Here is a 16357-nt window from a genome sequence, read left to right as displayed (position 1 = left end):
GTTTTGTTGAAGTTGAAAAAACGGCATGAGAAAGACTGTGAATCTGCTGAAAAATTTTAGAGTGAAAAGATTCAGGAATGAACGAGTGAGGTATCCCTGTGTCCATATTACAGTAAAAAGTAACATCTTCTAGAGGAAAATAATGTTTCTCTAGTTTAAAAACTGGTGAAGAGTGAGATAAAGAATTTTGGAAATTCAGAGTCCTGAATTTGTGTTTAAGATAACTTTTTATAATCAATGTGTTGATTATCAGATATTGCATCTATTTCTATCATAGATAACTCATCATATTACATATACATACAATTATTATATATACAACAATATTATCACAACCTTTAATGTATCGTATGTCAGTGGAAAATTGGCTTATAAAATCAAGATGACGAAGTTGTTGTGGAGAATGCTTTTCAGGCTTCTGCTTAAAAGCATATATTAAGGGCTTTTTTTCAGTGTAGATTGTAAAGGCCCTGCCTTCAAGCATGTGCCGAAACTTCCTACTAGACAAATAGTTTTCGATCATAAGTTGACCATTTCCTTTGACTTCCTTTGCTGAGTTTAACGGTAAAAACGCAATTGGTTCCCAAACTTAATTATGCAATTGCATTAATGAGCTACCAACTGCAATGTCCGATGCATCAGTACAAAGTTTCAAGGTTGCAGCAGGAATCGGGTGTCTGAGAAGGGTTGCCTCAGCAATTGCCTTTTTTTTTGCATTTTCGAATATTTTCTCGGCTTTGTCATCCCATTCGAGAGAATATTCTTTTGTTTTGCTTGGTTGTGAAGGTTTCCTTTTATTAATGCGGCCTTTCAATAACCTATTCAAGGGAGCTAAAACATGTGAAGCTCTTGGGACAAAACGTTTGTAAGAATGAAATATACCAAGAAATTTCCTTAACTAAGTGTTTGGCTTAGGAAATTTTTAATGGATTCTACCCTGTTGGGTAAAGGTTTTAAACCCTGTTCAGATACATGAAAACCCAAAAACTTCAAAGATGTTAAACCAAAATTGCATTTAGACACATTAATTCTTAACCCATAATTACTTAAACTTTCAAAAAGAGTTTTCAAGTGTATCAAATGCTCAGTTTCGTCCTTTGATGCAATCAATATATCATTGTCAAGAGCAAATGCTCCTGACAGCTCGCGAGTTACTTCATCAATAAAGCATTGAAAGGTTGCAGCTGCGTTGCATAGCCCAAATTGCATTCTCGTGCTCTCAAAAAGTCTGAAAGGAGTGGCAATAGCCGTTTTATGAATATCAGAGGGATTAATTGGTATTTGATGATAGGCTTTTATCAAATCTAATCAAGAAAACACATTTGTTCCATGCAACTCTGCTGCAAAATCACAAATGTTGGGAATATGATACTTATCCTTCACTGTCTGAGCGTTTAACCTCCGAAAATCTCCCACAGGTCTCCATTCGTTTGTGCCTTTCTCTGACACCATGTGAAGAGGAGAGGAGTAATTACTTTTGGAGCGTCACATGTGACCTAAATTGATCATTTTCTGAATTTCATGCTTAACAGTTTTTAATCTATCTGGAACTAGTCTCTTGGGCTTATATGAAACAGGAGAACCAATAGTTTTAATGAAATGCATAGTATTGTGCTTAACAGCCTCATTAAGATCAGGAAGCTTCGACAGTGAAGGATAGTTAAACAGTAATTTATCATAAACACAAATAGTAATAATTGTTTTAACAGAATACAATGTGTCTTAATTACATTGCAATTAATTTTTAAATGCATTTTTAAATCAACAAGCTTTTTATTCCTTAAATCAGGTAATAAATCAAAGTAATGCAAAAAATCAGATCCAGTAATATTTGTTGACACTTTACCACATAAAAAGTAAAATTAAAATTGCATCGAACTCCAAGTTCAATACTTAGAGATTTTTGTCCATAAACCGGAATAGGAGTACCGTTGGCTGCAGAAAACGTCATGATAGGTGTTTGACGCACTTCCTGTTTGGTTGCTGAAAAAAAACTGACATCTGAGCCAGTGTCGCACAAAAATATTCTATTTCATTTTGTGTCTCTAATGAAAAGGCGACAAGACTCAGAGAGTAAAGCGCAAGTCACCACTACACTTCTCCTGGTTCGTTTCCCTGGAACGTACATGGTGGAATACACGTTTAAGCTTTGTCATTAAATTTGCAATAATACCAGCAATAAGTACTATTCGAAGCAGCTTTAGCTGAAGGGCTTCACTTCCTTTTATAGCGATTTTGAAAACACTGCGTGATCATCATAGAGACAAAACCTCACTATGCAATTTGCTGACCTCCTCCAGCAGGGAATCCAATTAAGAATTCTCAGATACATTGACAGGTGAAAAAACTTTGCTGCTCTGATGGCTTCCTGTCTCCAAATTGCTCACCAGCGAGTAATTTCCAGACTTCACTGGTACTGCTTTTGCCACAGCATTCCATAATGGCATCTTTGAAGTCTTTGTAAAATGAATCTGTCCATTCCTGGAGTATGATATCTTGAACCAACGAAGCAATTTCTGGCAACAAATGAGCAACGAAGTAGTTGAATTTCATCTTCAGCTCCGTAACAGGCTTGGGTGTGGCTAAAGCAAAAGTTGATTTGCACATAGCAAACCACAATGCTGGGTCAATAGGATTGTAAATTGGTATCTCGACGGCTGCTATTTCCTCCATGTCAGTGGCTGAAGAGAAAAACACGAAAGTCTTGGAACCAAGCTTCCTGAACGAACAACCGGAATGCAGCTTTATACAAGTAGCTGGGTCACCATTATATGGTGCGTGGTGGTTATGGCTTGGTGTATATCCTTTGACTCCATTTTGTTAAACATAACTTTATTCACCCACACCATAATTTTAAACACAACTATCATAATATCAGCTATCAACATAACGAAATAACAGAACAGAAAACTACTAAACTAAAATTCATGCATCCTACGTTTGAGCTAAGGGCGAAGTAGTCGAGTTCTCTTCCATGCTAGCAGTTTTTACGTAAACCACATGATGTGGATTGGCTGCGGACGCAGTCGAACATCAGATTGCCACAAAAGAAATTAAAAAAAGAAGAAAAATTAAAAACCAAAAATTTGTCTCAATTTTGCAGTAAATATTCAGAAATATTTCATCTGTAAAGAGACAGGATAAGAACAACATTAGTAATTATTGTGCATTATTTATTTGCATGCAAGACAGCATGCAAAAAATAATATAACAGCACTGTAAGTGAAATTATTATAAATTTATATAATTGTATTTTGTTTACACAAATTTGAAGAAATTTTAATTATAATACTTTACTGCTTTAAATATTTTGCTGGATACATCCTACCAAAGTTGAACTGCATACAAATAACTCATATGAATGAGATTTGTTAAAAATTGTTTTCCATTAGAAATGAATTTTCCATTATTCCTGAAAAAGTTTACAAGACCATAATGTTTAGATGTATTAAATATATATATATATATAAAAGACATTATATATTGCATAAAATAGGACTGCATCTTATAAGTCTCCTTGTTTCTTTGAAACATTCAAGGTTTTGAATTATGTATTTGGATCTCTTGATTAGAACCATTTGAATGTAATTCATAAAGTGTAGTTTTGAATTAAATTAGATATTATATGCAAAATTCAGTGGGATTCAGTACTGAATATTTTCTCCATACCAGTTGCAAGAATAAAAGCTTGTGTGTGTGTTTTCCTTTTCTTAATACGAAGTCATCAATTGACAAAATCAATGAGTTGTTTTTATTTCCTCATTATTCTTTTAAGATGAAAGAAAATTTAGGGATTTGTGTAGTGAATATTTAATTTGGTTAAAAAATATGCCATGAATAAATGAGAAAATTTGTTTTGTAATATACATTTACAAATTTTGCATATGAAGTAAGTGAAAATCTTTTTTGTATTTTGTTTATTAAAGCATAAGGAATATTGTACCAATTGGGCTTTATATTCTAAGGAAACTGCAAAAAGTTAAATTTTGTATTTTAAAAATTCATTGCACTAATTCTGTTCTCATAAAATTCTCTATTTAGAGGCACTTTGAAATTGGATTTAAGTATCTAAGATGTTTATTTATGGAAACGAAACCTGTAGCCTCCAGTTTCAGACATCTTTTATATGAAAACTCTTATTTATTAAAATATTCTATTTATTACATTTAAAATTTTTAATTGCTTTTGTTTTAAAAGAAAAAAATCTCAAATATAGTTTGAATTATTTATGTTATTTATTAGAAATGTGTTTAATTTTACATACTTATTTAATGCATAACTTTTAATTTTCAGCCATTCAAAATGATACTGGTGCTTTAATATATCTTAGTGCTGGTCCTGATGGGGAAGCTCAGCTTGTACTGCCTTATGGATTGTTTGAGTTAGGAGTTGATATCAAAGATAAAGAAGGGGCTTTAGCAAGAATAAATATCACTACAATGATGGTAATTTTAAATTAATTTTTGTTTGTGTTGTTTCATTCTTTTATTTTCGCCCTTTTAGTTCAGCTTAGCCAGTAAAATGTAACACTTCAATTTAACTGCTGTATTAAAAAGGCATTAGCTGTATACCAAAACCATATATATTGCTGTTTTCATTAAAAATATTTAGTGTATTTTTTAAAATTTTTAAACTATGCTAAAAGAGAAAAGTATATATTTTGTCATTTAAACATCATATAGAACCCATAACTATATTTTTCTGAATATTGTATGTGTATCAAATGTATCAAATCTATAAACCTATTTTCCTTGAAATAGTAATTTTCTAGATTTAAAATTTTGAACTTGGTATTGAATCATTATATGGTTTTTGATTGTTTCTCTGAAAATCTTGAACTGAAATATTATTCAGCTTTTGTTTTAAGTTGTTTGTTTTGTGTACAAAATTAAAACCACATTGGAAAATACATGTATATTGATATAATTTATTTGATGTATATAACAAGAATAAAATGCAGTAGCTTAATTAGGCACGAAGGCTGCTTGTCATGTAGGTCAACTGCTTTTTAATAAAATTTTATTTTGGGTTTATTCAGTAGAATGCAAAAATATGCATTCCTGAGTACTTTGATGAACCCAAGTATGTCCTTTTTAATTATAATTAGAAAACATTATTTGTTCGAGTATCTTAAGCAAATGAATTCTGATAGAACTAGAATTGCAGCCTTAAGAATTAGCCTTTTAGAAATAGGTTTAAAAGAAAAAAAAAAAAAAACTGAATTTTGAGGGATAAGTGCATTAAAGACAGTAAATACAAAATAAGCTGACAACAACTGTAGAAAACTTGTGAAGCTGACAGACAGCATTAATATTTATCCATTAGTCTTTACATAAGCTTCAGCCTTCTTTTTATTTATTTTAATTCATTTACAGTCTCTTGTATTAAATTTCTCTGATTATCAGAATCTCTAATGGCTTTGTGATAATACTATTTGTACTGGCTAGTAAGTCTTTTAAAGAAAAAAAAAGAGAAGATTTTGTGTTGATAAGATTTTTGAGTGTTGGAACTTATTTATTTTTTCTTTTCATTGCTACATGTTAATTATTCCATTGCCTTGAAATACAGTTTAGTCAAATTTAATGATTATTTAACTCACATGGCAAATATTATTTTTTAGTATAAGACATCAGAAACTGAACAATTTTACATTTGTTAATTCTTTTTGTTTTTAAAAATTTTCAGACCTGTTCCTTTTTTAATCAATAAATATGAGTCATTTTTATAAATAAATCTCTTATAAGTAATTTTATGTAGTTTCTTCTGACAGATTTAATATTAATCTTTATAGTTGGAGCCTCCTTTCAAGCAAGATTATGATAATTTTATAAACAACAGACAGCTTGAACAAGTAGAAGCTTCAGGTGACCAAGCTCGGATGAATCAAGTATCGCAGGCTTTATCATCTCTTATGAATGTTCGACTCCCACTGGATGAGAATAGTACTTATGAAGAAGCAACAACAAGTATGATATTCTGCTTTTTAGGGGTTAAACAAAATACTTTTGCTAAAATGTTTAAAGATTTCTAGCAGTTATATTTTAAATTTATAATACATTTTTAATCTGTGTTAATATTTCTTAAAAATCATATTTTATAGCTTTTTCTTACTTTATTTATCTTTTCTCTATTTATACTTATTAAATTACTCCTATATTAGAAACATTTTAAAATATGTATTCAATTTTCAATTAGTGATGTAAATTTATTACTGATGTATAAATTATCTATAGTTTATAACTGACGTTTTTTTGGCTAGTTAAATATTATTTCTTACTGTAATATGCTATTTTATTACTGTACAAATGTTAAAAATAATCTTTGACTAGGAAATAAAATTTAGTATTTATTAAAATTCTTCTCCACTAATTATGTCTTTGGTCAATAAAGGTAATGCTTCAGTTTTATTTTTTTTTATTATTATTATATATTTTTTAATACTAAGAGAAGTTAGCATGCAAGAGAAGTAGAACATGCTCTTCAACATTTCGAAAATTTTGGGATCTTTCCTCTTATGTAACAAGATAATTAATGATATAAAAATATATATGTCTTCTAAAATTTTAAAACATGACTGTTTTAGCTGGTATTTCTTAAACATATTTAATTTAAGAATTAAAATCTGCATTGAACATTGGATGTTCCATGTATGCCAGAAAAGTGGTTTTTTTTTTATTATTTTTTGCACCCCAAAGAATGAATATTTGATAAATTTAATCAATTAATAAAATTGAAAAATAAATTGTTGAGAAAGTTCACTATAGCTTCATACACTTTGGAATGACAGAATATTCTACAACATAGTTATGTTGTCTATGCATACGTAAACATCAGCCAGGGATGAAATAAGGTAATGCACAAACAACATTGCCTTAATCACATGTAGGTGATTCAACATTTTGACAGTTTGGGTGTACTTTTTATGCATTCATCAGGGCTGATTTCAATATTATTGGAATATTAAATGTTGCACTGAAGAATTTTGTGTAGCTACAGTTTTTATTATACCTTTTATTATTAACTACAGTTTTTATTATACTATGAAGTTCATTCATAGTTTTTCAGTGGTGCCAAATCAAATTTTTTGACCAGAATTATGTTATGTAGGGACTTTTGATGCAATTCACATCTTTCAATTTTCATAAAACAAAGCAATTGTGAGTATAATTGTTCTATTTTATATTCAAATTTACAATAATGTGATTTATTTAAAATGCAATAATTCTTGATTTAGTTCAAGGTATGTGGATAAATTACCTACATAAAATACCACAGAATATTCTTGCAATTTTTTAAGTAGAATATTTGATAAATTAAAATGTGAAGGAATATTCATTGCTTCATATTTTATTAATTAGATGTAATATGTAGGTATATGTGTATATATATAAATGAATTATATATACTGAATTATTATATATTATTATAATCAATAAAAACTGAATTTATGGTTATGCTGCAATATTCATCCTTATTATCATGCTTAATTTTTACTTTTCTAAAGATAAATACAATAAAATATTTGCAAAATGTATATTATTCTATATACTTGATCAGACATTTATTAAACGACATAAGTGAGTATAAAGAGAAAGTCATTTTGGTTTTGACATTGTCAGAATGTATGCAGATACTACTTTTGATCAACATGTGTGCTATTTATTTTCTTTGGTACAAGTTTACAAAATTTGCTTGTTCTCTTTTTATCTTCCAGCTAATATTTTTCAAAACATTTAGCTAACACACTTCCTTTTCAAGTGTACTTTTTTGTAGCTAAATCTATTTTAAATTATCTGGCATATCTGGATGTTTAGTTGCTTTATTGAAGTTTTTTCAGTATTATTTATTATGTGAAATATTTCACACATTGATTTAGTATAAATCTTTATCTTGCAAAACTTTCTAAAATTTAATTTAAATGCAGATGTCTCAGTGTCAGCTAATTTATGTTATGCTTTGGCAGCTGATCCTGGTTTGTTGGACAAAGAGGCTGAGCAGAAAGCCCAAACACGTTTGAAAATGGTTCGATCTGTTGGTAGTGTTATGAACACTGATACTCTAGGTCATCTAGAACAAATTGGTAGTGCTCTTACAGCAATTGCTGGTGAAGGAAATGGAATTGATAATGAAGGAATGGTGAATATTTTTTATTTAACTTTTTATTAACAAATGTGTTTAAATAATAACTTTCTTTTATATCATTAGACCAGAGCTTAATTTCGAAAAGTAGAAGTGCCGGAGCCCAATGGAAGACCATCAGGAAAGAGGAACAAAAGTAACTAAGTAAATAAAATGGCTATTAAAATCATGAATAATTTTAAAATTAAACAGTTATTGAGTATCCAATTAAATAATTAATCTTTATTAATTATTAGTTATTTTATAATTAATTTATTATTATTTATTAAAATAATTGAAAATTAAAGTAATTAAATCGTTAAAATTAAATAGAGAGATAAATTAAAATTTAATAAGCGATTTTTAATACAGTCAAAAGTCATTAATTCGGACACCCATAATCTGGAATGATCTATAATCCGGACCTCAAAGCTACAAACTTTCTGCGCATGTGTCGCAGTGACGCATGTGCGTAAGACCTTTATGGCTGCAAATATGTGTGTGCGCATGTGCAAAATACGTTTACGCATGCGCGTTTAATGTATAACGGATGGTATAAGCTAAGCTAAAATTATCTAATTCACTTAATGTTGCAGATTGCGTTGTTCCTTAATCTTTGAATTGGATCCGGCTTATTATTTTTTGCAGACTGTTAGAGCAATTTTATAAAAGTAAGCTTGAACTTTCAATTATGTCAAATAGAATTTCCAATATATATTTACTAATATGTAAAGGATCTACAAAGCGAAAGTATGTTTCGAAGTCCATTAAACAAAAGTGGAATTGCTGCAAAAAATGGATAAAGGCATGTCCTTTGTTTCTCTAACCATTCCGAAATCTGTTTATCAATTTCACGCTGCTCTGCAGCGGTGGGGGGGGGGAATATGCCACGGCATGCTTCCTCATCATTATAATTTGCTTCTGATAGTGAAGAAAGTGACACAGAGGTTATCGAATTTCTGTTGACAAATTAGTCAGTATTCTCGACACAGCAATTATAGGACTTGAACAGCGGAACTTTGTAACTGAACAAGAAATTATGTCTGTTTATAGAATTAAAGAGAAAGTATTATCACATAAAATGAAGCAACTTAAACAACTTACATTGAAAGAAATGTTTAATAAAGTAAACAAATAAATATGAAGCTTTTTTTTTTGTGAATTTTGATACCCTTTAGATCATAAATGTTCTTTGTTTCATAAATTACGGTTTCATATTTTTAATTTTATAATTTCTGCATGCCATCTTACCAGATTTAAACTGATGGTCTATAATCCAGAAAAATTGATAATCCGGAATCGCCGAAGTCCCGACGAGTCCGGATTAACGATTTTTGACTGTATAATTTTATTGCTAAAAATAATATTTTTGAGATAAAATTTCTACTGAAATAATTGTTCAGTTACACAGAAGAAGTGCATATTTAGAGCTCTGACCCAATTTAAGCTCTGCATTAGACTAAAATAAGTTTTTTAAATATATCTACATTTTAAAAAGGGTAATATTACTTGCATTTACAGCTAATAAATTTCATAGTTTAAAAAAACTGTTTTTAAAATATTCTTATTTCATAAACATACGCATGAAATTGTTTTGAATTGACAGTGCAATAAAACAACTTCTATATTAAATAAAAGGTCTGAAGTATCATCTCAATTAAAATAAAAAATTGATGAGTATTTCACAAATGAAATTAGACCTTCCAATAAGTTAGGTCTTCCTGCCATTCTGTTGTCATTGCTAAAGACTGGTCACTTAGCTGCTGCATTATTCTTTTCTATCAGAAAGGCATTGCGAGTAGCCATTTTAATAAATTATTATGCATCATGTTTAATAAATGCAAAATATCTTTTCTTGTTAATAAATGATTACATCAAGCGCCTTATTATAAACTGAAATTCTTACTCTGTGAATGAGAATTTACTTATTTTAATGACATTTTTTAATCCAGTACCTTTATTGTCCTATTTATTTCTTTTCACAGTATTGTCGTGCCTTTCCTCCAATTTTTTTTTTTATTCAAGTAGTGCATTTGAAATGAGTGATACAAACTTCAGAGTATTTGATGATAATTTACTATAAAGTTACATATAAGTTTAAGGTTTGTTGTATTTAATAAATACAAATCCCCCTCATCTTATGAACAACTATATTTTAAATTTTAAATACAGTTCAATATAAAAAAAAACTGTAAATAAATAATAACTTTTTATGTGGTTGTCTATGGGGTATGTTTTAAAGTGAAGATGAGGCTGGCAGATCTTTACAAGAGTGAAGATGAATCAACAACTCACTCAGCCTCTGAAGATTCATCAGCAATTAAAGGAGACTTGTGATAAGGAATCTGTATGAGAGATGGAAGAAGTTGGCATGTTAGATGAACCAGTAACACAGATTTATGAAGTCTTAAAAAAATAAGTGTGTAAACTTATCTGAAAAGGTTTTAATTTTTTTATCATTAATAAGGCTATAACAGTCTATGGTATTGTGTACAGCAGACTTTACTCTTGCAGCCTTATCAGAATTTTGGTCTTAGTTTTCCAAAGTAATGAGACCTTCTTCGAACTTGGAAAATGCTGCTGTCATTAACTTTGTATTGAACTTTTTAACTATGCCAAATTCTCCCTCCTCCTCTCTATGCTTCTTTTTGAGATGCATCAATTATAAGTCAATTCTTCTTCATGTAGCAGTTTTTCAAAATATTTCTCTTTCAGGTTTAGATTAAGTTGCCTGTTAATGTCAACAAGATTCATAAGGACTTCCTTTTGTCATCTTGATTAAAACTGTGATAATCATGAACAAGATAGGGGCACATACTTTTCCAAATACCATTCATGTTTACATCCCCACTCATGAATTGTGGATGTTCTGCATACAATTATAAATATTGCAATCCTTCCAAAAGTGCTGTAAAGTAACTAAAGACTTCTAACAAATTTCACTGTTTGAAAACAGGTTTGTTTGTATCTGTGAAAGTTAATAGAATGGGGAGTGTCTGTTTATACACTGCCCATCAAAAGTTAAGGAACAGCATGTTTTTTGTGTCTAATTTGAGAATGAAGCAACATAGAAACAAGAAATTTACAGGACATGTTCACTAAACAGTTCTTTAATGAATGCAGTATAGAATGTTTTTAAAATTCAACACAAACACGAATTAAAACAAAAAATTGCTTTCTTGGTAGAGAAATCCAGTCATGGAGAAACAGAATATCACAGTTTCTTGAGGAAAAATCAGGTGGTAACATTACAAAAGTGGGTTCTAATAAGGAATGTCTTCACCCCTAGCTGCAATACATTGGTGGCAGTGACGTTCCGTGCTGTCAATTAAGTTGTTGGTCAGTGAAATGGGAAGCAACAACCAGACGTGGAGTAATCCTTGTTCAAGCTCATCTAATGACCTGGGAGGAGGACTTAAAGAAGCAACCTGTCTCTCAAGGTAGTCCGAAAGATGCTGTATCGGATTCAGGTCTGAGGATTGATCTGGCTATTCCATCTGCTTCATACCATTACCCTCAGGATATTCTTCAGCAACCCGAGCTCGGTGCAGTTGAGCATTGTCATCCATCAGAAGAAATGCAGGACCAATAGCAGTGGCATATGAGTAGCATATATTGATCAAGGATCTCGTCTTGATACCTCACATTGGTCAAAGTTCCTCCATGGAACATATGCAGGTTAGTGTGACCACTGAGAGAGATCCTAGCCCAAACCATTATTCCACCACCTCTGTAACTGTGTCTTTCCACAATGTGGGATTCGTTGTATTTGTTGCATTGTTCTCTCCAAATCAGCTAACAACTTGAATCACTCTCCAGTGTGAACCTAGACTCATCTGTGAAGAGAACAGCCACCCATTGTTGACTGGTCCAAAAGACTTGTTCTCTTGCCCAACATAAACGGGGCCCCTCTGTGTTCTCTGGTGAAAGGGACACAAATAACTAGTCGTCTTGCATACAGACTTGCATTGTGCAGGTATCTGTGCACTGTAGTAGCTGAAATTCCTGTTCCTGCTGCCACTAAATGATCTGCCATGTGCTGAGGCACAGTAATGTTGCTCCTTCTTTGGGCCAAAAGAGCTGAATAACAGTCTCCCACAGGTGTTGTAATTCTAGGTCTGTCTAGAACATTTCTTCTAGGCACAGAATCCTTGCATTCAGAACGATTCCATAGTCAGTGGACCACACTACAAGAGACATTGAGACATCCAGCAGCATCAGCTTATGACATAACCATTTCCATCCATCCAATTGCCTGCCACCTCAACGAATCAGGCAAATGACTTCCCCTGGACATCGATAGACTCTTCTGGGTATTGTCCACGAAACTGTAATAGCAACTGAAGATTAACACTCATGAACAAAATTACAATTTTTGCATTTTTTCTCCAACTTCTATATAAGTATTCATTTCTATAAAATAAAAGTAAAAGCTATTGTTTTTGCATATATTTTCTTAAACTTCATTACTGTCATGCATATGAACTGTGAATTTAAATGTTACTGATATTTTTGTAATGATAAGCTTTGAAAAACATGCTGTTCCCTAACTTTTGGAGGGCAGTGTATATAGGTATCTATGAATTTTTATATTTAATTAATACATATTTATATATGCACAATTTATTATATTTAATAAATATAAATAATAATACGTTAATTTGTTCTATTTATTCTGTTATTCTTATAATCAAACCTATTTCTATTTTTTTTTTTTTAATCTGTGCTGGATCCCTTGTTTTCAGTCACGACATAGCTTATCTTTGTCATGAGTCATTTGCTGCTGTTTGATAGCAGTCCTTTTCTAGCTAAAGTTTTCAAATTCCTCCTGAGAGAGTGAAATTCTTGCCCCTCTTGGAGAACTTTTGTTTTAATTGTATAGCTTTTAACTCTTTGAGTAGTAGGGTTTTGGGATCTGCTAAAGAACTCTATTTAAGCAGCAATGACTTGTTAAATATGTACATTGAATTATTTAATCTGTTTTTTTATAAGCTTTCATTTATTAGGATAATATTTAAAGTTTTAAAAGAAAATAAAAAAGAAATATTTAAAATGATAAGGTAATATATACCAAGTAGCAAACAATCTCATGAGTGGATAAAGGCAGTCATGCCACTCGGCTGTTTAATGAAATACTCATTATGGGAACATACATCATGATATTTTTGAAAGTATGTTTTAGATGTAACAAATTGAATATGAAGTGAATTCAAAGACAGTGACAGCTATTGAAATTGTCCCCCTTTTTGGAGTTATGAGAAATGAGCTTCCAGTTTAGCAAACTCAAGACTGTGTCAACTACCTGTTGCATGGATGCAAGAATAGTTCATGTGATAGGTTAGAAGAAAAACTGGATTATTATTTTTAACTGTACATATAAAATCACATGGTTGAGAGAAAGAGTCTAGGTTGCCTAATTTATGTTCTTTAAATAGTTAAAATACGAAATGTGAGGAAGGACATTTTCTAATATTTATAATAGTCATTGTTAAATCTTTCCTCAAAAAGATTTTGTCAATAACCATAACTTCTTAGCATCGTTTGTTGTGGCAACTACCCACTGCAGTCCAATTAAAAATTAGGTCATTATATTATCATTAGACTGGAAGGGGAAAGAAGAAGAAAAGGCAAAGGAGAACAACAACAACAACAACAACAAAAAAAAAAAAAAAAAAAAAAAAAAAAAAATCATTTTCTTTATCAGTTGCATGTAAATTGTGCATAGTCATAATAAACCATTGTACATATAATATACTTTTATTTAGGGGAAATAATAATGTTTAAATTAATAATTAAAATAATATTGAACAATTAAATAATAGTATAATTAAACATTAAAATAATGTTTGATTATCCTATGTCTCATTTACTTATTGTGAATCATAGAAATTTCTTCCTTTTATGTTCATATTTGTAAAACTATTTTGTATATTATTTTTGTGTACCTTAATCGATTGAAATTATGTTGTTTTTTCATGAAGTTAATTTATTAATTAGTCCTTATTTAATTTATTCTTATTTAATTTTAGGAAGAAATTATTCGTCTTCTGAATAAAACAGTGGCATTAGCCTATAATATGCAAGTAGAAGCACCACAGCAACTTTTAGACTTTTGTATGTATGCTGTTGGAACTATGGGTGGTATAGTTGCTGTAAGTGTCTATCATATTTGTAAATACTAAATGTTTTGAATTGCAAATTAATCTTTGATTTCCTTTAAATATGGCTCTTTGTAATATGTTTTAAATTTTTACTATTATAAGCTAACTGTTTTTAATTGTAATCATTAAATTACTGTTATATCTTTTTCAGATGTTCATTAAATTAAATGCACTAAGTATCTAAAACAATTGCAGTCAAACATTATGCTAATTTTCAAAAGCAGCTTCATTTGATTAGGAAAGTGTAAAATAAATTAATAATAATAATAATAATAATAATAATAATAATAAAAAGAGAAATTTAATTACAAAATTCTGCCATTATGATTTTTCTTTTTTTCAAGGTATATAAAACTTATTGCATATTTGATAAATTATGTTAATCATCATATAAATATTTAATCATATTACTAAGCTTATTAATAAAAATATCATTTCACATTGCAATATATTTTTTTTTTTTTTTGTACTGGAAAATGTCATTGATTAACAAAATAGGTAATAAGGAAAAAATATTTATTTATATATTTGTTTTGAATTGCAGTCCTTTTTTTTTAAATAATAAGGTATCTAAAAAAAGTAACAAGTATAATTTCTTAATGCATTTTTCATTCAATCATTTTAAACAAATTGCTACTTTTGTGATGTTTCAGACTAGGTAATTGATTTAATGAATTAAGTGAGGCACAGCTCATTCAGAATAAAATATTGCAGACATTCATTTATTTTTACATCCTTTTACAAATGTAATCTTTAACTAAAGTACAATTCAATGCATACAGTGTTTTTGATGCAAAGAATGAAACTCTGCTGAATGCTGGAATTGTTAAAGATTCATTAAAAGTGATCTTATTGTAGTAAATGCTTTACTTTCATTAAGCAAACAATTTTGTTTTAAAGAATTTTTTAAAAAATTTAAGTACGTCTTCTACATTATAAAATAACAGAAAAAGGATAATTCCAAATAGTGGGCTTACTCTCATCATTAGATCATAATACAGTAGAATTCTGGCACTCTTTGCTAATTTTTTGATGTAAATAAATAAAATTTGTGTTTATCAGAAAATTCGGAATGGTAAATTTAGCAGTAATTTTTTCCTAACATAAATGTACAAATACACTTTTAACAAAAATTTAATATAATTATAAGATATATAAATTAGGTAAACTTATTTATTTAATTATTTTAGTTATTTAATATTTCCTGCATAATTCTTTTTTATAGTAATCATAGATCATGAATTTTCAAATTTTTAGGTCAGTTGATCAGCAGTAACAAAATAATTAGGGGGGGGGGAAATGCTTCGATTTGGAAAACGACAGAACTTTTCAGATGATAAAACATTTATAATATACATAATTCTGATGATCCACTCTCTTCCAGAACTAAAATTGCATAGATGAGTGAATTTTGTTCGGTTTTCTATGGTTGTCAGGTTAGTTTCCATTTTCCCTTTTCTAGTTTTAATAAAATTTGGATTATTTGCACATATATAACTTTATGTCTTTTAATATTAGTTCTGACTGTATGATTAACATGTGTAAAGGATTTATTTATTGTCAGCTTTGTAGGGTTTTGATTGATCTGGAAACCCTGCTAGACAAGATAGTGAGTTATTGCTTCACCATCACAAAGTACTAAGGAAGGAATAACTTTTTAAATTTAATTTGAATTAAACATGGCACAACTTGTACTATAGACAAAGCATAACTCTTAGAATAAGCTGACACGGTTATTTTACCCAAGTTAAAAGAATCAGCTGGCAAGAATGCAAAAATGGAATATCACTTTCAAATTTCAAATTAAGCTGGCAAAAAACTAACAGCAAACATGAGTACCAGAAGCTCTTTAAGATTTAAACCCTCAGCATAAATACTCTCAAAACTAATTTGCATTTTGGTGAGGAATGGGGAAAGAAGAAGTTATAGTAAAGATCAAAATCATAACTGGTTAGTTAACATAAGATTCTACAGCTTTTCAAACAGTGAGTTTCAATTAAAATGCACTTCATAATTTGTACCTTGTGCTTAACAAATACGAAATTGTTTGCATCGCAAGTGAAGAGAGAGAGATTTTA

At 29.8% G+C, this 16357-nt stretch overlaps 1 protein-coding gene across 1 annotated transcript in view; it reads left to right on the top strand.

Annotated features, from left to right (window-relative positions):
* Positions 1 to 16357, top strand: part of LOC118193624 (uncharacterized) — a 188019-nt gene that overhangs the window by 101398 nt on the left and 70264 nt on the right. Inside the window, exons 22-25 of the mRNA XM_085823169.1 lie at positions 4294 to 4445; positions 5792 to 5966; positions 7964 to 8136; positions 14148 to 14270. Of these exons, the coding sequence (XP_085679295.1) occupies positions 4294 to 4445; positions 5792 to 5966; positions 7964 to 8136; positions 14148 to 14270 (623 nt within the window). The remainder of the gene's footprint in view (positions 1 to 4293; positions 4446 to 5791; positions 5967 to 7963; positions 8137 to 14147; positions 14271 to 16357) is intronic.

Source organism: Stegodyphus dumicola, chromosome 9, assembly GCF_044657685.1.
Source record: "Stegodyphus dumicola isolate Sdum_Otavi_A_Nest chromosome 9, ASM4465768v1".
NCBI classification, from domain to species: domain Eukaryota; kingdom Metazoa; phylum Arthropoda; class Arachnida; order Araneae; family Eresidae; genus Stegodyphus; species Stegodyphus dumicola.
The sequence above is the reverse complement of the archived record's forward strand: the minus strand, read 5'-3'. Positions and strand labels throughout refer to the sequence as shown.